Consider the following 24,693-nt stretch of genomic DNA (forward strand, 5'->3'; position numbering starts at 1 on the left):
GAGATATTCTTCCAAACAACTCAGCTAATAGGAAACTAAAATAACTCAGAGTAGACAAAAACAATTTAAAAAAAATTTTTTTTAACGTTTATTTATTTTGAGACAGAGAGAGACAGAGCATGAACAGGGGAGGGGCAGAGAGAGAGGGAGACACAGAACCGGAAGCAGGCTCCAGGCTCTGAGCCATCAGCCCAGAGCCAAACGCGAGGCTTGAACTCACGGAACGTGAGATCGTGACCTGAGCTGAAGTCGGACGCTTAACCGACTGAGCCACCCAGGCGCCCCAACAAAAACAATTTTGAAGATGAACTAAGTTGTTGGGAACATATACTTCCCAATTTGAAAACTTGGTAATTTTAAGTAGTAGAGACAGCATGGTACTAGCATAGGATACATATACAGATCTATGGAACAAAATTGACAATCCAAAAATAAACTGTGACATTTATAATCAACAGATCTTTGACAGAGGATCCAAGCAATTCGCTGAGGAAAGGATGGCCTTTTCACTGGGAAAACAGGATATCCACATGGCAAAGAATGAAACTGGACCTTTGTTTTACACCATACACAGAAATTGACTCAAAATGGACTAAGGAATCAAATGTAAGACCTTGAATACAAAATTTCCAGAAGAAAAGAGAGAGGGAAAAGCTTCATGACACCAGTCTGGGCAATGATATCATGGATATGACATCAAAGGCACAGGTAACAAAAACAAACAACTGGCACTACATCAAAGTAAAAAGCTTCTGCACAGAAAAAAGAAACATCAACACAGTGAAAATACAACCTACAAAATGGTAGAAAATACCTGCAAATCATATATATCAGATAAGGAGTTAATCTCCCAGATATATTAGGAACTCCTATAACTCAAGAGCAAAAAAACTAATAACCTGGTTGAAAAGTTTGAATTTTTTAAATGGGCAGAGAAACTGTATAGACATTTCTCCAAGTCAGACATACAAAAATGGCAAACAAGTATACGAAAAATGCTCAAGGTCACAAATCGTCAGGCAAATGTAAATCAAAACTACAATGAGCTATCACTTCGTACTCTTTAGGATGGCTATTATCAAAACAACAATAGGGGCGCATGGGTGGCTCAGTCGGCTAAGCAACTAACTTTGGCTCAGGTCATGATCTCACAGTTTGTGGGTTCAAGCCCCATGTCGGGCTCTGTGCTGGCAGCTCAGAGCCTGGCGCCTGCTTGAGATTCTGTGTCTCCCTCTCTCTGTTCCTCCCCTGCTCATTCTGTCTCTCAAAAATAAATAAACGTTAAAAAAAAAAATTAAAAAACAACAACAGAAAACAAGCATTGATGAGAATATGGAGAAAAGGAACTTTTGTATACTCCAGTGGAAATGCAAATTAGTACAGCCACTATGAAAAATAGCATGGAGGTTCTTCAAAAAATTAAAAATAGAACTACCATATGTTCCAATAATCTCTAAGTATTTATCTAAAAGAATTGAAATCAGAATCTCAAAGAGGTATCAGCACTCTCATGTTTATTGCAGCATTATTCACAGTAGACAAGATGATAGACATTTGGGTTGTTTCCACAACAGAGGAAAACATAATGTATATGTACATACAATGGAATACTATTCAGCCTTAAAAAGGCAGGAAGTTCTGCAATATGCAACAAGATGAGTGAACCCTGAGAACGTTATACTAAATCAAGGAAGTCAGTCACAGAAAGACAAATACTGCATGATTCCACCAATATGAAGTACCTACAATACTCAAATTCATGGAATCAAAGAGTAGAATGATGACTGCCAGGGACTGAGAGGAAAGGGAAATAGGGAGTTACTTACCAATTAATGGGCATAAAGTTTCAGTGAAGCAAGATGAATAGGCTCTAGAGATCTGCTATATAACACTGTACTTACAGTCAACAATACTATATTATACACTTAAAATTTGTTAAGAGGAACATCTCATGTTAAGTATTTATATATCACATTGGAAAAAAAAAAGATAACATTAAGAAAATGAAAAAACAGCCTATGGGCTAGCAGAAAATATTTGCAAAACATATGTATGATGAGGAGCACCTGGGTGGCTCAGTCGGTTAAGCGTCTGACTTCAGCTCAAGTCATGATCTCACAGTTCCTGAGTTTGAGCCCCACATCAGACTCTGTGCTGACAGCTCAGAGCCTAGAGCCTGCTTCAGATTCTGGGTCTCCCTCTCTCTCTGCCTCTCCCCTGCTTGCACACTTGCTCACTCTCTCTCTCAAAAATAAACATTAAAAAAATATTAAAAAAAAAAAAAAAACAACTCCTAAAACTTAGCAAGACAAACAATCCAATTAAAAAATGGGCCAGGGGCACCTGGGTGGCTCAGTCAGTTAAGCGTCTGACTTCAGCTCAGGTCATGATCTCACAGCTCGTGAGTTCCAGCCCTGAGTCAGGCTCTATGCTGACAGCTCAGAGCCTGGAACCTGCTTTGGATTCTGTGTCTCCCTCTCTCTCTCTCTGCCCATCCTCTGCTGTGGTCTCTCTCTCTCTCTCAGAAATAAACATTAAAAAAAAAATTAAAAAATGGGCCAAAGATCTGAATAGTTATTTCAGATAAATTTCATCAAAATTTATTTTGATAGTTATTTCATCAAAAAAAGATACAGGAATGGTTAATAACCTTATGAAAAGATAATCAACATCATTAGTCATTAGGAAAATGTAAATTATAACCACAAAATGAGATACCACTTCATACTACCCTCTAGACTGGCCATAAACAAAAAGAGACCATAATATTGGTAAGGCAATGTAGAAACTAGAACCGTCAAACACTGCTGATAGCAACGTAAAATGGTACATGCACTTTGGAAACTCTTCCAGTTTCTTAAAAGCTAAACATAAAAAAAAAAAAAAGATAAACATAAATTATAAATTTACCATATGACTCAGCAATTCTATACCTAGGTATATACTAAAGAGAAGAAAACAGCTGAAACTCTTGCTGAAAATAAAAGAAATATGCAATATATAGTGTTAAAAGGTAGCTATAGCTATAAACACCAGGTACATAGAATCAATATGTATTCAAGAAAACTTATTTTTATATTTATAGATTTTTATATTTATATATATGCATAAATATATATATTTATATTTATAAATATATTTATATTATATTAGAAAACAAACTTTCAATTAATTCAAGCAAAATAAAATTTTAAAAAGTAGAAAGAAAAAAATTTTGTAATATTTATGGTGATGAAAATTAACTAGACTTACTGTGGTGATCATTTAGCCATATATACAAACATCAAATCATTATGATGTACATCTGAAACTACTATGTTACATGTCAATTATATCTCAATTTAAAAAATTTTAAGTAGAAGAAATGAGTAATTAAAACAAAACTTTAAAAAGTGTATTCAAGAAAGGAGATATTTCAAATCAGTGGGAAAGGATAGATTAACTTAGGAAAAACTCTAACTGGTTAACATTAAAAATCCCCCCAAATAATTTACTTTTAAAAATATAACTGTGGGAGTATACAAAGCTTTCCTATGTCAGGCACAAAATTTATAAGCCAGAGCTCTATAACTAAAAAATAAAAAATTTAAATGATAAAAGGCATGTGACAATGCAAAAAAGTATCTGCTCTCTTAGGCTCACATTCAAATGCACACTAGCTCTCTCTAAACATACATACATAATATACACATACATACAATGGGATTAATATCCAGAATAAGACACAAAATTAATGAGGAAAAAAGACAATTCACATAAGAAGCGAAAGATAAACATAAATGGCTAACACATATATAAAAATATTAACCCTCATTAGTAATCAAGGAAATGCAAATTAAAACAAGATACCATTATTTTACCTACTAGAACAGCAAAAATTACAAAGACCAATTTGATAGTGTTGGCAAGTGCTGAGACTAAACTGGCACTATTCTGAAGACAATCTAGCAGTACATGTAAAAATTTAGTAATTGCATACTCCTGCCTAGTCATTTCTTTTTTTTAATTTTTTTTAAGGTTTTATTTATTTTTGAGAGAGAGGAGAGAGACAGAGTGCAGGCAGGGAAGGGGCAGAGGGAGAGGGAGACACAGGAACTGAAGCAGGCTCCAGACGCTGAGCTGTCAGCACAAAGCCCAACGGTGGGGCTCAAACCCATGTGATAGTGATCTGAGCTGAAGTTGGATGTTTAACTGACTGAGCCACCCAGGTACCCCCTATCATTTCAATTCTTGAACTCAATCTCACAGAAAACCCACCAAATATGCACAAACATTAGGATATTTAATACAGTGCCATTTGTAGCAGCAAAAAATGGAATATCTTGTGGACCAATAAGATATAACTAATTATACAAGGATTAACAAATATATATATACACACACACACAGAGTGATTAAAAATAATGAAATAGAACCACGTTCAAAGACATAGCAAGGTTTCCAAATACATTAAGATGGCAGGTCACAGAATATTATAGAATGATCCCCCATAAGGGGAAACAAATGCTACCACAATTTACATACAGAACACATTATTATATGATCTTGTTTTAAGGGACTAACACTGGGGATAACAAAGGGATAAATGGAACATAGAGGTCTTTTATTCATAGATATTTTTATCTCTGAATTTTTAATATTATGATGATTTTAAAAACAAAGTTACAAATAAACCACATTCAAAAAATTTATTTAAATCAAATCAAGAACTAGTAGGGGGAAAAAACAGATTAAATCCTCTGGATGAACAAAGGGCTGTTAAATTTGCAATATTTGGGTTTTGAAAATGAGTGCAAAAGTATGACCCAGAACTGGGGCGCCTGAGTGGCTTAGTCGGTTGGGCGTCTGACTTCGGCTAAGGTCATGTTCTCACAGTCCGTGGTTCGAGCCGCACGTCAGGCTCTGTGCTGACAGCTCAGAGCCTGGAGCTTGCTTCTGATTCTGTGTTTCCCTCTCTCTGGCCCTCCCCCTGCTCATGCTCTCACTCTCTCTCTCAAAAATAAACATTAAAAAAAAAAAAACTATGACCCAGAACTTATCCAAGTCTTTTGCTACAAAACAATTCTGTGAGTACATATCTGTCAGGGTGATGAGAAATAATAGTGTTTTGCTTTCTTAGCTAGAATATTTGGATCTCCTCGTCCCCAAAAAAGTTACTCAAAACCAAGTTACTCAAAACAATGATGTATTTTTGCCCGGTGACTAGCCACAAACAACCAGGCACTATGTTACACAGACAAGAAGGGACCTTACCTTAAGTATACCTTAAGAATTCCTTAAGAATACTTTAAGTATTCATTAAATTGTGTTTTACCAATTTAGACTATTAACCTTATGTCTACTGGTAAAGCATTCAGGTCAGACACAAAGCTTAAAAGATGTTCTCCAGGTGACATCACTACATATATTCTCTCCCCAATGTAAGGACCCAAGACCACACTTCTCAAAAGTACTTTCCCAAGACATACAAGATATAAGCAACACATCAGTTAGTAACAGTGGAACTCAAAAATAAGGAGTACGATACAAGAATTTGGTCATTCCTTCAAGAACAGATATCTCTAAGCCTATACTTTAGAGACTAGGAAAACAATATACGTACATGTTCACCAATAGCAAACAAATATTAACCTTTAGCAAGAAACTTCAAGAGTCTGTTTAAGAATATTTATGTTTTCTACTATCAATCAGGGAAATATTTATCCATCATCTAATATGTATACTATATCAACAAAAAGTGCTAAGACAGAACATACTCTAAGGAGCCATTATGAAATCATACAAAAAATTTTAAATTCCACCTTTAAGAAATCTAAATATATAATTTGTATATCAAAAACAAAAATATTACAGGGGCATCTGGGTTGCTCAGTTGGTTAAGTATCCAACTTTGACTCGGGTCACGATCTAGCAGCTCATGGATGGGTTCAAGCCCCGCGTCCGGCTCTGTGCTGACAGCTCAGAGCCTGGAGCCTGCTTTGAATTATGTCTCCCTCTTTCTTTCTGCCCCTCCCCTGCTTGTGTGCGTGCACTCATGCTCTTTCTCTCTCTCTCTCAAAAATAAACATTTAAAAAATACTACAAAAGAACTTACAAATCTCAAAAATAATTTTTTTCCAAACAGAAATCGATCTCTGCATAAAACAAGACCTCGATGAATTTTCCATCATAGCACTTTATATTATATTAATGCAGCTACTGGCTTACTCATCTGGTAGCTACTTAGTGTAAATTTAAATTAAAATAGAAAAAAAATTAAGAATTTAGTTCCTCAGTTGCACCAGATACATTTCAAGTATTCAATAGCCATATACAGCTAGTGGCTACCATAATGGACAATGCAGATAAAGAACTAAGACTTTTTTTCCTTCCTAACAGAAGAAACTATTCTTTTGGACAGTACTATTCTAGCCATTGTCAATAAAGAGAAGACTTCTTACATTAGTTGAAATAAATTTTGAAATCATTTCAAATGTTTTCAAATTTTAACTCACCATGAATTTCTTTGATACGAAGTGTATTCTGATGCATTCCATATTTCAAAATCAACTGTTCCAGATAGTAGAAGGTTTTTTTGTGCAAAGTCTAAACATAAATGCATTATTAGATTAATAGATGAAATGCAAACAAACAAAAAAACCATCTATAGATATAGCACACTGATTTTTAAAACAAAACAACCTCTAAAGATGATCTTAAATGTGATAGTGACCTATTTTTAAAGATGAATGTTGCAGAAACCTAGACCATCCCTGGTGCCTGAGGATTTGGAAAGAAAAAGGAGATTTTACTAACTGTTCATAACTGACAAAGATAAAATACAAGATGAAGGATTCACTCATCATCTTTCTGTCAATACCTTTTGCCTCACTTGAACCACAGCCTTCCAGAAATCTTTAGCTTCTACTCTGTGGCAATCTCCACACATCTGAGGCTGAACAACATAATCCACCACAAACACTTGCTGAAGGATAGCACCATTCATTACCTGGTAAGGGGAAAAAAAAAAAAAAAATCACTCCTTCATTCTTTCCTTTTTATTTAGTAACATTTTTCTTAAAAGAAAATAATATTTCAAATTTAAGAACTTTAACATTTAAAGTTACTGTGGGGAGCCTGGGTGGCTCAGTTGGCTAAATGTCCAACTCTTGATTTCAGCTCAGGTCATGATCTGACTGTGAGTTTGAGCCCCACTGTCAGTGCAGAACCCCCTTGGGATTCTGTCTCCCTCTCTCTCTGCTCCTCTCCTGGTTGCTCACTATCTGTCTCTCAAAATAAATTTAAAAAAATAAACTTAAAAAACAAAGTTACTATTTAACTTAAAGTCTTTTTCCATGAATGCTTTGAGGACATCAATAATAAACCAATTAAAAAACTATAAAAATAAGTTATAGTATTAAGAAAAACACGTAAATTTAATTCATAGGATTAAATTCGCATTTCATATTTACTTTTAAAGTGGCTGTGAAGATAGTCTTTGAAGAATCTATGTATCTATATACTTGTGTGTGTGTATTTGTGTGTGTGCGCGCACGCGCAGAATTCATCCTTAGAAGAAAAAAATAAGACAAAGAAAACTCTCAAAAAAACAAACATTCCTTACTTAAATTGTTACCAAACATGGTCAATCACCAGAAATCACCTGGGAAGTTTTTAAACATAGATTTCTGGGTGTCACATCCAGACGGATCCAGTTGGATTCACTTAATGTGAATTACTGTGATGATTAGCCAAGTTTGAGAAACACTGTCTTAGCTCATGCTTTTACTTCAATCTTTTTCCTAACTTTTAAAAATTACTTTAGCCCACTAATCATTAGCAATAGCTGGTCTTACTAGCAACCTGATCATCTGTGCAGATGACCCAAAAGAAAACAAAAGTTAAAATTAAGATTACTCTTTCCCTTTTAAGCTATTCAAGCCATAAGGTAACTTACCAATATCTCCTCATTTTCACTACCTACAATTTAGACATGCTGAGAAACTTTGTATAGCTTACCTCTTTCTGAATAGTCAGTTTAACTTTAAGTCTCTTAGAATGGGGCTCAGTCCAAACAAAACCTGCATCTACAAGCCGTACCTTCAAAAAAAAACACAAACAAAAAGAAACCTAAATTCCCACCAGAGAAAAAAGATGAAAGAACTCATTAATAGATTTCATAAGATGTTTAAGGAATCTCATTGGCATCACTACTCAACATCATCAGTAAAAAAAAAAAAAAATTATCATTAGAGGTATGGCCAACAAAAAGAGCAAATAAAAGGACGATCTAATGACTTCATCATTTACAAGAAATCTCACGAACAAGTTTCTAGTTGGATTATTCTCTCTACATTAAATACATTGGTTTTTTAAAAAATTCATTAAAGGGAGTCTCATATTGAATACTGAATCCACAATGGTAACTTACCGCTAAATCAGCAGAGGCCAAAAAAGTTTGCTGTATGTAAAGAACTGAATGTAGCTCAATATGGCTAAAATGGGTGTTTCAAGGAAGAAGAGGATTGGAACAAAAATGGAGGCTGTTTCAATAACTTGGGCAGAAAGTGCAGGTGACCTGAACTAAGAAGTGCTGGAAATAAAAGAAGCAGAAAGACCCAAGAGTTATTTAGGAGATAAGATTTACAGGATTGAGTGATACTGTATATGGGAAGGATGAAAAGAACAGATTCTAAAATGATGCTCAAGTATCCAGCTTGGGCATCCAGGTAATAACTATTTTTCTGAAACAAAGGACAGATTTGATGGAGAGAAGATACTATTTTTGGTTTCAGACATTTAAGAGGGTTTATGTATGATACACCCAAATGAAATTGTTCAGAGGAAAATAAGATATATATTTGATTTGGAGCTCTATGGAGAAAACTGAGCTGGAGAGAACAGATTTGGGAGACATCGGTGGGCAGATGATGATTTTGTCAACTCTTGTCTGATGAGAACTAGACGTGCTAGTGTAGATGCAGCACTCCAGAGTAAAACCCTCCTCACATGACTGGTTCCCCTAAAGCAAAACCCAGGTACAAGAGGGTGACAGGCAGTGTTTAATTCCCTCAGTCTCCATCTGCAAGGGTCAAGAAGGCAGCCCAAAGGCTCTAAGACTGCCCTTCCCTCAGCTTCCAACCTCATCCACAGGAATGGAGAGAAGACCCTTGACACCTACTTCAACATTTCCTAACACAGCCTCACCACACTATCCGTCCTCAGACAGTCAGAACTGATCAACTTAACTGGGCCCTTTATTCTTCTTTACAACATCCCCAAACATTTCAGTCACCCCTCATCTCCCACACTCCAATTACACATATTCCCTATTCTGTCCCATCTAACACTCCTCCAAAAATTCTGAAACCCTTTCACAGCGCCCTCTGGAACTCAACATTCACTAACACAACAAAGCCTCCTAAATGCTCAATCTTTTTGCTAAACATTCCCTTCACCTTCTAGATCTCGTTACATAGAATGCTCCCCTAAAGCTAATTAAGGACTAATTGTTCTGTTTTAATTCCTATCACTGGACCAAGAGCTAGACAGGTGTCCTTCTTGCTCTTAACTGCTAATTCCAAACCACCTCCCTGCCTCCTCCTTAAACACACCCAGTTTTGAATCTGAAGGCTATGCTACCCACTCTGTTATAGTCATCTGTTAACCCCTGGGTCACCCCTCTCATTTCTCAAAGACTTTAGCTCCTGGCTCACTGCTGCTGTTTCCAACAATATTAGTACTTAGTGATTTCAATATCCTTACAATACCCTAGCATCTCCCTTCTTTGAGTTCCTCTTACAAGATCTCGTCCTCCTTCTATCTCAGCTATTCATATCCTTTTACCAGTAAGTTTTACCAATAACTGAAACCTCTCCAAAATCTCAACTCCAAACATCCTGTCTCCCACCTCTTATCTTTCCAGCTCATTTGCTCTAGCTCCTGGGCACTAAAACCCCTGCAACCTATTGCAACCCACGATCTATTCACCCTACCACCTTTTCACTATCTCTCATACCTCTCTATCTACTCACTTCCATCATATCCTAGCTTAATTTCAAGATCAATCATCAAAACCATTCCCATGCATACACTCAATTCCCTTGGTCCCTCTCTCACTTTACCTTAGTCATCCGGCTAAATCACAATCTTTGTTAAATTCAGTACACTGCCTGCTCTATGCCTAACCTGTACAACTGATGGGGTTACAGAAAGAAATACACATCATGCTAGTCTTTAAATTTTTAACAGTAATCTTTGTAACCATACAACATCATTCTAGTACATTCTCTCTCTCCCACTCACTGGAGGACTATTTCACAACTTCTCCTCCACCCTCAAACATCTAATAGTTTTTCACTCATAACTACTGCCCAGACTTCATTTCTCAATTAGAAAAGTAATCAGAAGATTTTCCAGAAGTTCCCACTTACCAATACATTCTCTCCTGTTACCACAGATGAACTGTCCTTGCTCCTATCAAGACCAACCTTAAGAATGCACCATTAGAGAGCAGAGATACTTGTTTTGTTCCACAAAAATATTCCAGGTTCCCAAAATGGTGCCTGGGAGAGAGTAAGTGCCAAATATTTGTTGATATTCTTCCACAAGTATGTTATATACTATCTCTTTTCCACTCTTCAAGGGCATGCCCCAGGCAATTATTCTGTCTCTGTGCAAACTGTTCCCTCTGTACTCTACAACTCCTAGATAACTTACAAATATAACTACAACATCTCACATCTTGAGAAATGGGTCCCTTCCCCTTATTTCCCTCTACCCATTGCCCCATTTGTTTCCCTTTAGAGCAAATCTCAAAAAAAAAAAAAAAAGGAAAAAAAGAATTACCTATACTTGTCACCTCCAATTCCTGTCCTGTTCTCTCATTTCCATTCAAATCAGGTCTTTTATCTCCACCACTACACATAAATTGCTCATTAAAGTCATTAGTAATCTTCACATTGCTAAATCTACAGAATTCATGACTTGACCCATTAGCTGTAAATTACACAATCACTTCCTTTGTAAAATACTTCCCTTGTGTTCCAAGACACTACACTCACCTAATTTTTCATCTATTTCATCTAGCAACTCCTTTTCAGTGTCCTTTGATTTGTCATCTTCCCAAGCTTTTATCAGTAAAAGATCCCAGAATTCAGTCCTCAAATTGCTTCCCTTCTCTAGCCAAACTCCCTAGGAAATATTCAAGTTCACAGCTGTAAATAGCATCTATATCCCAAATTCATTACCTCCAGTCTGGACCACTCCCCTGCTGATTTATCCAGCTGCCTACTATTTCTACTTCCATGTTTAATGGACATCTAAGTACCACTATGAGATAGCTCTAATCTCTCCCACCCTGACCTGCTCCTTTTGAAGTCTTCACTACCTACTAACAGCAACTCCCTCCTTCTGGTTGCTCAAGAATCATGGATGTCAAATCATACTTATACTCATCTATCACATACACACATCCAGCTTCATAAGTAAATCCTACTGACTACCTTCAAAGTAGATGCAGAAACCGTCCATTTCTTACCACCTCTACTACTGACCCAAATACCACCATTACTTATGATTACTACAATCACTCCCCATAGGTCCCTACTTCTACCTTCACCCCCACCTCCTTCACATGCATTCTAAACACAATGGCAAAGGATCCTGCTAAAACATAAATCATTCATCTTGCTACTACTCTACACTATACCTACTCTACCCGTTACATTCAGAGTAAAAACCTGACCTTCCATGACTTTCCATGATTGCTGTTTTCATCCCACACTACTTTTCCCCTCCTCACTCCACTCTCTCCACACAGGGATGCTCCTGCCTCTACTTGTTTTCTCTACCCATTAAGTCTCTTCTCCAGATTCCTGCACAGCTCCCTCTCATACTGCTTTTAAGGTTTACTCAAATGTCACCTTATCAGTGAGGCATTACCTAACCACTCTATTTCACTTGTTTGAATATAGATGACATACAATGCCAACTGCTCTAGCTTAAATTACAACTCTTCCCTGTGTAGTTCTTAGCCCCTTCCTGGTTTTTCCTCCCACAGAATTTAGACCTTTTAATATACCATATAATATACCGACTTATTTTGTTCAGTGCCTACTCCACACCCTCTCTTCCAACTAGAATGAATGTTCCCTAGGGTCGCCTGGGTGGCTTTGTCAGTAGAACGTCCAATTCTTGATCTCAGGATCAGGTAGTTGAGTTCAAGCCCCACCCTGAGCATGGGGTCTACTTAAAAAAAAAACAAAAAAAAAAAAAAACATAGAATAAAAGTTCCCTAAGACAGACATTTTGTCTCTGCTATATCCCCAAGACCAAAAGCAGACTGGCACAGAGCTGACACTTAATAAACACTGCTGAATGAACTAAAGAATTATTAAGGCTCATCAGACATTTGACAAAAGTCTGAAAGTGAGAAGTACAAAAGTGAGACCAAGTTACACAAAAAACTGACTCCGGAGCCAAATTAGGAGAACAGAAGGAAATTTTTGAAAAAAAATTATCAAACCTTCAGAAAAATTCAACAAAATGCATTGCTATTGGTAGGAATGTAAATTGGTACAGCCACTGTGGGAAACAGTATGGAAGTTCCTCAAAAAATTAAAAATAGAAATACCAGGGGAACCTGGGTGGCTCAGTTGGTTGCGCCACCAACTCTTGGTTTCAGCTCAGGTCATGATCTCACGTTTCGTGGGTTTGAACCCTGCATCGGGCTCTGCGCTGACAGTGTAGAGCCTGCTTGGGATCCTCTCTCTCTCTGCCCTTCCCCCCACTGTCTCTCTCGAAATGAATAAACTTAAAAAAAATCTAAAAAAAAACCAAACAAACAGAAATACCATATGATCCAATAACACCACTACTATTTACCCAAAGGAAAAAAAAATACTAACTGAAAAAGATATATGCAGTCCTATGTTTACTACAGCATGACTTGTCAGAGCCAAGATACAGAAGGAACCTAAGTGTCCCTCAGTAGATGAATGAATAAAAAAGATGTGGTATATAGAGAATGGAATATTACACAGCCAAAAAAGAATGATATCTTGGGGCACCTGGGTAGCTCAGTCAGATAAGTATCCGACTCTTGTTTTCGGCTCAGGTCATGATCTCACGATTTGTGGGTTCAAGCCCCGCATCAGGCTCTGTGCTGGCAGCGTGGATCCTGCTTGGGATTCTCTCTCTCCCTCTCTCTCAAAATAAATAAAAATAAGTATTAAAAAAAAGGATGGTATCTTGCCATCTACAGCAACATGGATAGACCTAGAGAACATTAAGCTAAGTGAAATAAGTCAGAAAAAAAAAAGAAGTCAGACTGAGAAAGACAAATACCACATGGTATCATTCATATGTGGAATCTAAAAAAACAAGTGAACAAACAAAAAGCAGAATGAGACCTATAAATACAGAGAACAAACTGATGGTTGCCAGAAGGAAGGGGACTGTGGGGGCAAGCAAAATGGAGAAAGGGTAGTGGAAGACACAGCTTCCAGTTACGGAATGAGTTGTGCGGATAAAAGGTACAATACAGATAATATAGTTGATTATATTGTATTACTGTTGTAAGGTAACAGATGGTAGCTACACTTGTGGTGAGCACAGCGTAACATATAAAGATGTCAAATCAGTATGCTGTACACCTGAAACTAATGTAACATTGTGTGTCAACTTATACGCAAATTTTTAAAAAGTTTAAAGAAAAATTTTTAAAAAAATTCTTTTTAAAAGAACAGAATGCATCAAAAACATTAAGACTTTGGTAAAGATTCTGGAACTTAAAAATATCACTGCTGGAACAACAAAAATCAATACAGAGACTGGAAGATAAAGCAAAGGAAATCACTCAGAAAAAAAGACAAAAAGATTAAAAACATCCCAAGGAGAAAAAGACAAACTTTTAAGCCAATAGGGACAACATTTGACTAACGGAAACTCCAGGGATGAAAAAAAATAAAACAAAGAAAAAATTTCAAAGAACTATTTCATGTTATTTTATCAGAGCTTAAAAGAGAATTTGAAGGGGTGCCTGAGTGGCTCAGTCAGATGAGCATCCAACTGGATTTCAGCTCAGGTCACAATTCCAGAATCATGGGATCAAGCCCATTGGGCTCTGTGCTGAGCGTAGAACCTGCTTGAGATTCTCTCATTCTCTCTCTCTCTCTCTCTCTCTCAAGACTCTCTCTCTCTCTCTCAAATAAAAATAAAATAAAATAGAATCTGAAGACTTTCAAACCGAATCCATTTCAATTAAAAATATACCTGGTATCAAAGTTTAACACAAAGAAGGCTGAAAGTGTTATGCAGAGAGAGAGGTAAACTGGACTAAAATCCTGTTTGTTTTTTTGGAGACAATGATGCACTCACTTTAAATAACAGGCATAAATATTTTCTTTCTAGAGCAATAATGAAAATAAAAAGAAACTGAATACCATAGCCCTAATACTATAATCTCCTAAATTATGTTTAGCAATGGTATATTTTTTAATGTTTTATTTATTTTTTATCTATTTATTTTTTTAACGTTTATTTATTTTTTGAGACAGAAAGACAGAGCATGAACGGGGGGAGGGGCAGAGAGAGAGGGAGACACAGATTCTGAAACAGGCTCCAGGCTCTGAGCTGTCAGCACAGAGCCCGACGCGGGGCTCGAACTCACGGACCGTGAGATCATGACCTGAGCCGAAGTCAGATGCTTAACCGACTGAGCCACTCAGGCGCCCCTAATGTTTTATTTTTTATTTGAGAGAAAGAGGTGAAAGAGACAGAGTGTGCATGCACGAGCAGGTAAGTAGCAGACAGAGAACCTTAAGCAGGCTGCATGCTTAGCGCAGAGCCTGCTGCAAGACTCAATTTCATAATCACGAGATCACGACCTGAGCGGAAATCGAGAGTCAGACACTTAACTGACTGGGCCACCCAGGGACCCCAGCAATGCCTTTATATAAATATTTTCAGAAAAAACTACTGCACATAAGAGGCTGGCGATAAATAATGAATGAAAAAAACACATTTCACATTAAGTCTTTTAAAGCAAAAAGATTTTCATTTCCATAAAAAAAGAATATATATAACTTTAAAAATGGACACAGTTTTGTAGTAGGGTGCTTACCAACAGTAACATTTAAGTTATTTTTGGAAAACCTACTGGTAGGATTTTCTGAAAATAAGAGATTAAAATATAAAAACAGTAACACATGCCTACAAAAACCAATTTAACTAACTGACCTACCTTACTCAGAGGGCCTTTGATTTTTTTCAAACACAAAGCAAGAAGTTCCCTGGATTCTAATGCACACTGTATCCAAGTTCCTGGTGGCTGGAAATATCTGAGAAAGAAAATACACTGAAACCCAGCATTTCTCAGGAAAGACAAAAATTTCAATGTGAATCTGCAGACAATCCACTGATTATTAGTAAGATATAATAATACCCAAGGTTGATATGAAGCACTTAACCCAAATATATTTAACAGTTCCAGAAAACTTTCAATTAGATCAGTAGCTTCAGTTTAAAATGTGAAATCCTAAGTATATTTGAGAAAGCCAGTCTCAAATAATCTATTAAAGAGGTCTTAATACTTCAAGCACCAGCAAAGAATTCCAGTGAGGACTGAAAAATGCCTAAAAGTTCTCTGAAGCTACACTCTGAAAAACAGGTAAGAAATCATCTTAAAATGGTATTAGAATGGTTTATAATAAGCATCTAAGATGCTTGAGAACTGCTAATTTCTCACACACAAAAAAGATAAATTAGCACCTCATACTATGTATCAACAGTAGTTCAGACTTTTCATGTATTTCAAGTCCATTCCCAAATGTGAAATTGTAAAACTTGTTATTAAATCTTAAATAAAACCTAATTAAATTAAACCTTAAATCCTTTGTGCACATGCTTTAAGATTTTTAGCCCAGTCTGCTCAGGACTTAGGAGAGTGCCAAACACATAGTAAACACTCAATAAGTATTTGTTAAATACATAATACTTCTAAATATGTTACGTGAATGCTTGTTTTTGCCATACTTAAGTGCATATTCTGATTTTCACCTTTAAAGGTTCATTCCAAAACCTTATACAAGTCCATTTGTAATAAGCATGCTTCTGGAGTCAAAGGGCTTCATATATCAATTAATAAAGCCTTTCATTCTGATGACAAAATTAAGGTTTAGAGAGGTTAATTGGCAGAGTTTCAAAAAGCTCATTTGTGAGAAATCCAAGACAAACTAGGTCTCCTGATTCTTTGTCTCAGGCTTTTTCCACTCCACCATGCTTTCAATAGCAAGTATCTGTAAATGATCAAGCCTCATACTCGCCAAACTTGCAAACTATAAACTCCCTAAAATAGTACAGAAAAATTTCATGTTTTTGTACATATGTAAATTTTAAGTATTTTTCTGGAAAGACAGTTTTCAAATTCCCAAAGGGATTCATGAGCCACCTCCCCCATCCCTAACCCATTTGGGAAATCACAGGCAATTAGTTTTATATGGGCAGTGTCACTGGGCAGTTTTGTGTTACTTGATAGCTTACTACAGTCATTTAGTTACATGGGAATTTTAATAAATTTTTAAAACACTTTGCTCAAATACTTAAAACATTAAAACTTAGGAGGGTTTTTGTCATACATAGCATCTGGTAACTAAAATGAAAAAAAAAAAAAAAACCTCATGATAATAACAACAGTATGTCCTTAGTAATCTCTTTCACTTACCCTTATGAACATCAACTCATATCTGTTCACTGTATACAGCAAACCTATTAATCTCTTACAAGGAAAAAAATTTAAAAAAAACAGCCAAGCACCTTTCCACTAACTTTACCAGATTAGCAGGGCAAACCAGGAAAGCACATTACAAAATTGCAAATCCTAAAATCTTTGGCAACACCAACATAAGTAAAAATTAAATGTCAATTACATGCACTTTATTCTATGTATGTTGGTGTCATCTCAGCATATGCCAGTGGCTCTCCTATCTACAAATCTCAACTTCAAGTAGGACAAAATAAGTACTACACCATACCTTTGACATTGCTTGCAGAAAGACACACAGACCTGCTTCGGAATGCCTTGGCTGATGTCTACTTTACTTCGCAAACAGGCCACACAAATATTGGCAGGATTTGGACTGATTGGGACACCACACTCGCAGCACAAGCTTAAATAAATAAATACAGCATAAATTTTTCATGTTAGGTTTCATAAATGCATTTGATGCCTTGATAAAGGCTATCAAACAAAAGCCTTCCAAGTTAGGCCATATTATCTCTACGTTAAAAAAAGAAAAAAAAAAAAAAAACTTGCAGAGCAATCTTCAAAGTTGCTATAAAGCATCACCTTGGAATACTGCACCAAAAAAACAAGAATGGCTAGAACTTCAAAAATCCTCAAACTATGGTGATGTTCAGAAGGTCTAGAGAGTGTAAATTATTTCTAATAGTAATCATCAGACAGCTTTATAGTCCAAAGGCATTTTTTTTAAAGGTGCCAGTATAGGACTACCAAAATGTAAACATTTACCCAGAACAGAAAATTTTTCAAAGGACGGAGAGAGACTCATGTCTAGTGATGCGGTAAAATGGACGGGGGTCTTAACTCCAGGTGTATTGGGGACAGAAAATGTTTAGGAATCATTGATGCTGTCCCAAAGAAATGTTCTATAACCCGTAATGTTCAAATATAGTAGTCACCAGGCACATGTGGCTCCTGAGGACCTGAAACATGCCTAGTATGATTGAAGAACTTCATATTTAATTTTTCATCTTAGTTTCTTTACATTTAAATAGCCACATGTGGCTAATGGCTATCACATGGACATCCAGAAGAATGTATAGTGAATATTTTAATACTCTTAAAGCAACTATTTTAATTTTATTTTAATACTCTTAAAGCAAGTATTTTGCTACGACAAACTTTCCAACTAAAACTGAATTCCATTTTCTCAAGAAATAAAGCTTTCCACTTTCCCCACTTAAGACAAAGAATTCCATCTCAAAAAACAAACACACGAAAAGCTTCCCTCCCAGGTAGTGAGTTTCAAAGACTCACTTCAGCATCTTTAAATGCAAGGGGGATGGGGAAAAAGGAATAGGACTCACATGTGTGCAGGGGTGCGGTCGGCGGATTCCGTCATATACTCCATGTTTCTGTATCCCTTGATTTCAAGAGAGAGAATGAATCGTGGGATTTAAGTCACTTGCCTATTCACCTCTATACAAATCTTCCTTCTCTTTCCTTCTCTTTCTCTGAATAAGTCAGACAAGCCTCGTAAAGCAGCAAATAACCAATTCCATCTAGCTACTTTGTAAGAAGTCACTTCCTTTTAATATCAGAACCAAAGAAATTCCAGAATTCCAGAGTTTCCCTGAGCCATTAAACTCGGCTACTGACCGCAAGCATCACCACGGCGCCAACTCCCGCGGGAGGAGAAGGGCGCTCAGGGGGCCGGGGCCGCCACCCCCACCCCCACCCTCACCCTCAAACCTGCAGCGACCGGGCCTCAGCCCCGCGCCGCAGAAATCGCCGTTGGTGTCACGGCGCCGCGGCCCACCCACCCGGACCCCGCACACGGCGGGTGGAACCTCACGCGGGCTCCCGGCGGGCAGCGCACACGCGGCACGCACGCGGCCTGAGGCCGGCCGGAAATCAGGGAATCCGCCCCACCCTCTCCTCAGGGACCCCGCGCGACCGCTAAGCCGGGTCTCCGCCCAGAACCTACTTAACGCCTCTGGGACAGACCCAGTTTTGCGGGAAATCTGCGACAAAACAGCCCCTGTCACCTCCAGGTGACACCTCCAGGCTGCCACACAGCCAACGCCAGCACGACGAGAGTCTCGCGAGACAAGAGCTCGAAATCCCGTGGACCGAGAACGAGGAGTTAAAGGGGCGGGTGGGGGCGGAGGAAGGGGAGGGCACAGGCGAGCCTGCGGTGGGGACGGGGCCCAGAGGCGGGGCAAGCGGGAAGGAGTGGGGAGAGAAGGCTCGGCCTCTCTCCTGCAATAGTGGGTGGTACTTACATAGACTTTACAACTCCTCTATTGGGTTATTATCTTTCCCGATTTTCCCTGGCCAGAGTTCACTCCACGCTAACCTCGCCCTTGTATATAAATCACTTTTCAGATATCCTCATTGGGAGCTTGCTTGCTTCATGATTATATAAATGATTATATAAAAGTTGTATGTAAACAGTACCACAACACACAAATTAAACTACATCGAGGGCAGTGTCTCTTTGTTCATCATCATATGCCTAATGCCTGCTACATCCTGAATACTCAAATGCAGACTTGTTGAATAGATGAAAGAAAGAAACGTAAGACACAATTATTTGTGAAGAAATCTGATAGTTTTAGTCCACTATTAGAATGTGCTTCCTGATAGCGCACTTCATATCTCCTTATGACTTTATACCTTGATCTTAGAACTGCACAGACCATGGCTAACCAGTTTTTCATGACAGAATCTCAAATATTTGAAGAGCACATTTTTTTCTGTCTTCTCACCCCAATTTCAAGGACTAAGCAAGGTCATCTAATAGAAGGTGATCAAAGAAACCCTCTCATTTCTTGCCTAGGATACTTAAGTATTTTCCCATTCCTTCTCCTTACTCCCAGACTCCAACCTATCCTTCTAAAATGCAAATCTGATTTTGTCACGCTCTCCTGCTTTTAATCCTCCAGTGGTCTCTGATAACCTTCTGGTAATTTCCAATTTCTCTGTGTAGAAAGAAGACCCTTCAGGATCTAATCCAGACATACCCTGTCACATTCCCAAGCATGCAGCCATACAGGCCAACTGACAGATCCTACAGGAACTAGTCTACCTTGGCTTATGCCTAGGACAATCCACCTTAAATATTAAGCTCAAGTATACTATATTAGTTTCCTATTGCTGCTGCAATAAATTATCACAAATTTTATGCCTTAAAACAACACAAATTTATTATCTTACACTTCTGTAGGTTATAAGTCTAAAAAAGACATTTCTCCTTAGTGTGTGGTCCTACAACATCTTTATAGAAGGTGTATGGCTCTATAATAGTGTGAACAACACGAAATTGGATCATAAATTTTCTATTCTGCACGTTCCACAGATTCAACTGCTGGAGAGCAATCTGGTCTCGTTCTTCTCCAGATTCCCTGCACCTAGCACAGTGCCTGGTGCAAAACAGACCCCAAATATGTGTTGGTAAATTATTTATCCATTTGTTATGCACAACAACTCTGAAGAAACAACATAACTCCCCATTTTTTCCACTCCTATTGTCATTTCCCTTAAGCCAAATACCACTAGGAACACAACTGTAGTTAAATACATTGTGTCTATTCTTCACTGAAGTGAATGCAAACATACCATGAGGAATCATGGAATGTATCAGGAGGAGTGTGTTAGAAAAAAACCTATCATAGAATTTGGGCTTTCATTGGGTAACCTCAGAGAAGGTCTAAGAAAGCAGGTCTTCTCTAGATTGGATGCTGTCAGAAAGCAGGGGTAATTCTATAAATGGATATCTCAACAAATCTTATGTATAGAAAGAGAGGCAGAAAGAAAGCCGAAATTAGTAAAGAAGTAGCAGTTACTCATCTTGGCCAATAGAGGGGGTATTTGGTATTTTCCTGGGTGGCACAGCGACCTTGTATTTATCTATGGTTATACAAAATTATGCAGTGGCTTTGCTTTGTCTCATTTTAGTGTGGTGTCAAAGTAACCTTGTCAGAGGTTGGTACAGTGTGAAATTGTTTATGTCTAACAGGAGAATAATGTGGGTTACCTGTGAGTACACAGGCCAGCTTCTGAATGTCAGGGGCTGGTCTTTTCTTTCTCCATATACTTCCTTAATACCCTATTTGATTTGGCACCAAATGCCACAGTGCCAGGTTTGTCAGGCACTGGATATACAACAGTGAACAACACGACTGGTCCCTGTTCTTGTGGAGCAGATAAGGGTGATAACCCAAAAAATTATGTAATTGGCTGACAGTTCTATAGCATGTAAGTGGCAGAACCGGGACCCGAACTATGGTTAATTAAACTGTACCCATGTCCTCACCACCACACTGGGCTGCCTGCCTTTCTGAGGATCAGGTCATCTATTATTCACAGGCTCTTTTTTTTCTTTTTTTCTTTTTAACGTTTTATTTATTTTTGAGACAGAGAGAGACAGAGCATGAACAGGGGAGGGTCAGAGAGAGGGAGACACAGAATCTGAAACAGGCTCCAGGCTCTGAGCTGTCAGCACAGAGCCCGACGCGGGGCTCGAACCCACAGACCGCGAGATCATGACCTGAGCCGAAGTCGGCCGCTTAACCGACTGAGCCACCCAGGCGCCCCTCTTTTTTTCTTTTAAGAAACTTTATTTTCCATCAACCTTATTTCCATTTCTGTTTAAGAGTCTGTGGACGGAGCAACTTAGGATCCCTCAGGGGTTGTTCCCACCCATTCAGGGGCCCGAGCAGTGGGAGCTGCAGCCCAGTCCTGAGCAGTGGCTGAGAGCCCCAGTCTTCAGTAGGGAACTGCTGGACGGGCACTGAGGACCCCGCATGTCTCAGACCACCTGAGACCTCAGGTTGAGTAGCAGTAAATTCGGGACCCGGGGCAGTCGATTCACCTGGAAATCCCTCCTTGGTCACAGCCTTTTCAGCATCAGCCTGCTCTTCCTTCTCAGTCTCTTCAGGATCTCTGTGGAAGGAGAGGTCAGGTGTGGCCTCCCACGGGTGTTCATGGGAGATGGTGCACGGGAGTGTGTGCAGAACCTCCCAGGCCAGCATCCACCGCCTCGGACCCACTGAGTGAGCTCCCTTGCTGTTGCGTGGGATGGCAGTGTCCACACAGCGCCGTGGAGAGTCTGGGTTACACAGAGCAACGGTAGGCAGGTTAACATAAGACACCTCTGTGAGGGGCTGGTGGTCAGCCCTGAATCAGTGACCAGCAGAAGACACGGTTCCCGGGAGGCAGCCTGGACCTGGCTAGTGAAGGTTCCAGGAGTGAAGTGGCCCACAGTAGGAGGGGCTCCAGTGGCAGCCGTCGAGTTGAGCACAGCCCAGTGGCCAGTGTTCCTAGAATATGATACCGACATTAGCCGGGTTTTTGATGGCAACAATGGAACAAGCTGCCGGCAGAAGCTTCCCATAGATCTCTCTAGATTTGTAATGCACCATCACTTTCTTTTCGGTAGATGTACTGTTCTGTTTGGAAGTCAATGTTAGTGTCATCTAAGCGAGTTCTGCTGCAAGGAATTAGAGGACATCCTCCTCCCTTTGCAGGACGTCAAGGGCTCTGGACATTGTGCAAGTTTTCCTTAAAGTTACATGGGGGCCTAGAACAACACCTCCATATGGACCCCTCTCTTGTTAGCATGGAAAGGCCACAGGCTTTTCATAAATGAAATACTTATGTGGCAGAAAGTACCTACATCTCTCCTCACACTTCTCGCCCTCAATAATAAGATCTCCAGATGTCAGAAGTAAGTACTTTGTGTCAAATCTGTCTGCTACAAGCCTAGGATGAGCTTGGTCTCAGAGTGAGATAATAGGGGCAAATTACACCAGAAAGAAACTCGTTTTGCACTTCTTTATTTAATCCTCAAATCTCATCTGGGAAAAATGGGTTTTCTAATCCCATAGTCCTTATGCTCAGGATATCTATCCTTTTTCAAATCTTAGCTTTGGTGTAATTTGATAAACTTAGATTCTGTGTGTTTGGCCTTGGCCTTAAAATGGAATTCCTAAAAGGGCTGGAAGAGTATGACCTCCTAAGAAGTTACAGGTGCATTTTCTAGATTCATTATGTATAAATTCATTTAAAAAAATTTTTTTAGATCAGAATCCATAAAATCTCTCTCTCAACCAATTAATGTAAACATAAATATTGATTTTTATCTCTTGTGGTTTAGACTATAATATAACTTTGTTGGAGATAGACTGAATGTTTTATTTTTTTAATGTTTATTTATTTTGAGAGAGAGAATGAGTGAGCATGAGCAGGGGAGGGGCAAAGAGAGAGGGAGAGAAAGAATTCCAAGCAGGCTCCACAGTGTCAGTGCAGAGCACAATGCAGGGCTTGATCCCACAAACTGTGAGATCATGACCTGACCCAAGATGAAACTATGAAAGTTTTTTTTTAATTTCAGAAAAAAAATCTTTCGGATCTAGGACTAGGCAAAGAATTCTTATATTCAACAACAAAATCATGATATATAAAAGAAAAAATTGGTAAGTTGAACATCATCAAAATTAAAAACTTGCTCTGTGACAGACCCTGTTAAGAGGACAAAAAGATAAACTACAGAGTGGGAGAAAATATGTTCAAACCATATCCACCTAAACACCAGTATCTTGAACATAAAAAGAACTCCTGGGGCATCTGGCTGGCTCAGTCAGAATAGTGTGCAATTCTTGATTTTAGGGTCGTGGGTTCGAGCCCCGTGTTGGATGCAGAGATTACTAAAATAAATAAATAAATAAATAAATAAATAAATAAATAAACTTTTAATGTTTTTATTTATTTTTGAGACAGAGAGATACAGAGCATGAGCAGGGGAGGGGCAGAGAGAGAGGGAGACACAGAATCCGAAGCAGACTCCAGGCTCTGAGCTGTCAGCACAGAGCCCTATGCGGGGCTCGAACTCATGGACTGTGAGATCATGACCTGAGCTGAAGTCGGACACCCAACCGACTGAGCCACCCAGGCGCCCCAGTAAATAAACTTTTAAAATAATAAATAAAAATTTAAAAGAACCCTCAAAACATATAAGTAAAAAAAAACAATCCAATTAGAAAATGGGCAAAAAACATGAAGAGACAGTTCACTGAAGAAGATATTCAGTAGTCAAACAAGCAGATATGAAGATGTCTAACATCATTAGGGGTATGCAAATTAAAACCACGGTGAGATATTACTACCCATCTATCAGAATGGCTAAAATAAAAAAAAAATAGTGATAATACCATATGCCAACAAGGATGCAAAGAACCTGGACTGACTCACATACTGATGGTAGGAATGCAAAATAGTATAGCCACTCTACAAAACAACTTAGCAGTTTCTTTAAAAGCCAAAAATGCAACTACCATACAACCTAGCAATTGTACTACTAGGCAGTTATCCTGATGAAATTAAATTTTATGTTCCCATAAAAACCTGCACACAAATGTATATAGCAGCTTTTTGTTGTTGTTGTTGCAATGGCCAAAACAACCCAGGTATCTTTCAACAAGTAAATGAATGAATACGCTGTGTTGCATCCACACCCTGAAATACTACTCAGCAATAAGAAGAAGCAAACTGTTGTGCAAATAACAACCTGGGTGACTCAGTGTGACCCTCCAGATTCTCCAGAGAATTATGCTGAGTGAAAAAGCCAATTCCAAAAGGTTATATGCCATATGTTTCTATTTATGTAACATTCTCAAAATGACAAAATTAGAGAGCTGGAGAACAGATGAGTGGTTGCCAGAAAATAAGAATGAACGGAAGGGCAGGAGGGAAGGAAGTAGGTGTAGCTATACAAGGACAACATGAAGGATACTTGCAGTGATGGAAATATTCTGTATTTTGACCATCTCCAAGCCAATATCCTGACTGTGATATTGTACTTATAGTTTTGGAAGGTTAAAGGGTTCAGGAGATCTCTCTGCATTGTTTCTTACACCTGCACGTGAATCTACAATTATTACAGTTTTTAAATGGTTTATGGGGTTCGTGAG

The 24,693-nt window shown here is 38.4% G+C and overlaps 1 protein-coding gene and 1 pseudogene across 9 annotated transcripts in view; both read right to left on the bottom strand.

Annotated features, from left to right (window-relative positions):
• The window catches only part of NMD3 (NMD3 ribosome export adaptor), a 66,634-nt gene extending 47,823 nt beyond the window's left edge, over nucleotides 1-18,811 (bottom strand). For 6 of the 9 annotated variants that reach the window (XR_006207434.1, XM_042956231.1, XM_042956228.1 and 3 more), the window contains exons 1-7: nucleotides 18,380-18,398; nucleotides 18,088-18,143; nucleotides 17,013-17,147; nucleotides 15,224-15,320; nucleotides 7,999-8,079; nucleotides 6,860-6,988; nucleotides 6,495-6,585 (exon numbers count right to left, since the gene is read on the bottom strand). Coding sequence is in view for 5 of the 9 variants with exons in the window: in XM_042956231.1 (XP_042812165.1) it covers nucleotides 6,495-6,585; nucleotides 6,860-6,988; nucleotides 7,999-8,079; nucleotides 15,224-15,320; nucleotides 17,013-17,147; nucleotides 18,088-18,143; nucleotides 18,380-18,388 (598 nt within the window). In the remaining 4 variants the exon portion in view is untranslated. Of the gene's footprint in view, nucleotides 1-6,494; nucleotides 6,586-6,859; nucleotides 6,989-7,998; nucleotides 8,080-15,223; nucleotides 15,321-17,012; nucleotides 17,148-18,087; nucleotides 18,144-18,379; nucleotides 18,399-18,464; nucleotides 18,539-18,707 lie in introns of those variants that run through there. The other 3 variants (XR_006207435.1, XR_006207436.1, XR_006207437.1) reach the window with 3 other exon arrangements.
• A 2,586-nt stretch (nucleotides 18,812-21,397) lies between these two features.
• LOC102958651 overlaps nucleotides 21,398-24,693 on the bottom strand; it is a 95,687-nt pseudogene continuing 92,391 nt past the window's right edge.

This window comes from Panthera tigris, chromosome C2, assembly GCF_018350195.1.
Source record: "Panthera tigris isolate Pti1 chromosome C2, P.tigris_Pti1_mat1.1, whole genome shotgun sequence".
Taxonomy (NCBI): domain Eukaryota; kingdom Metazoa; phylum Chordata; class Mammalia; order Carnivora; family Felidae; genus Panthera; species Panthera tigris.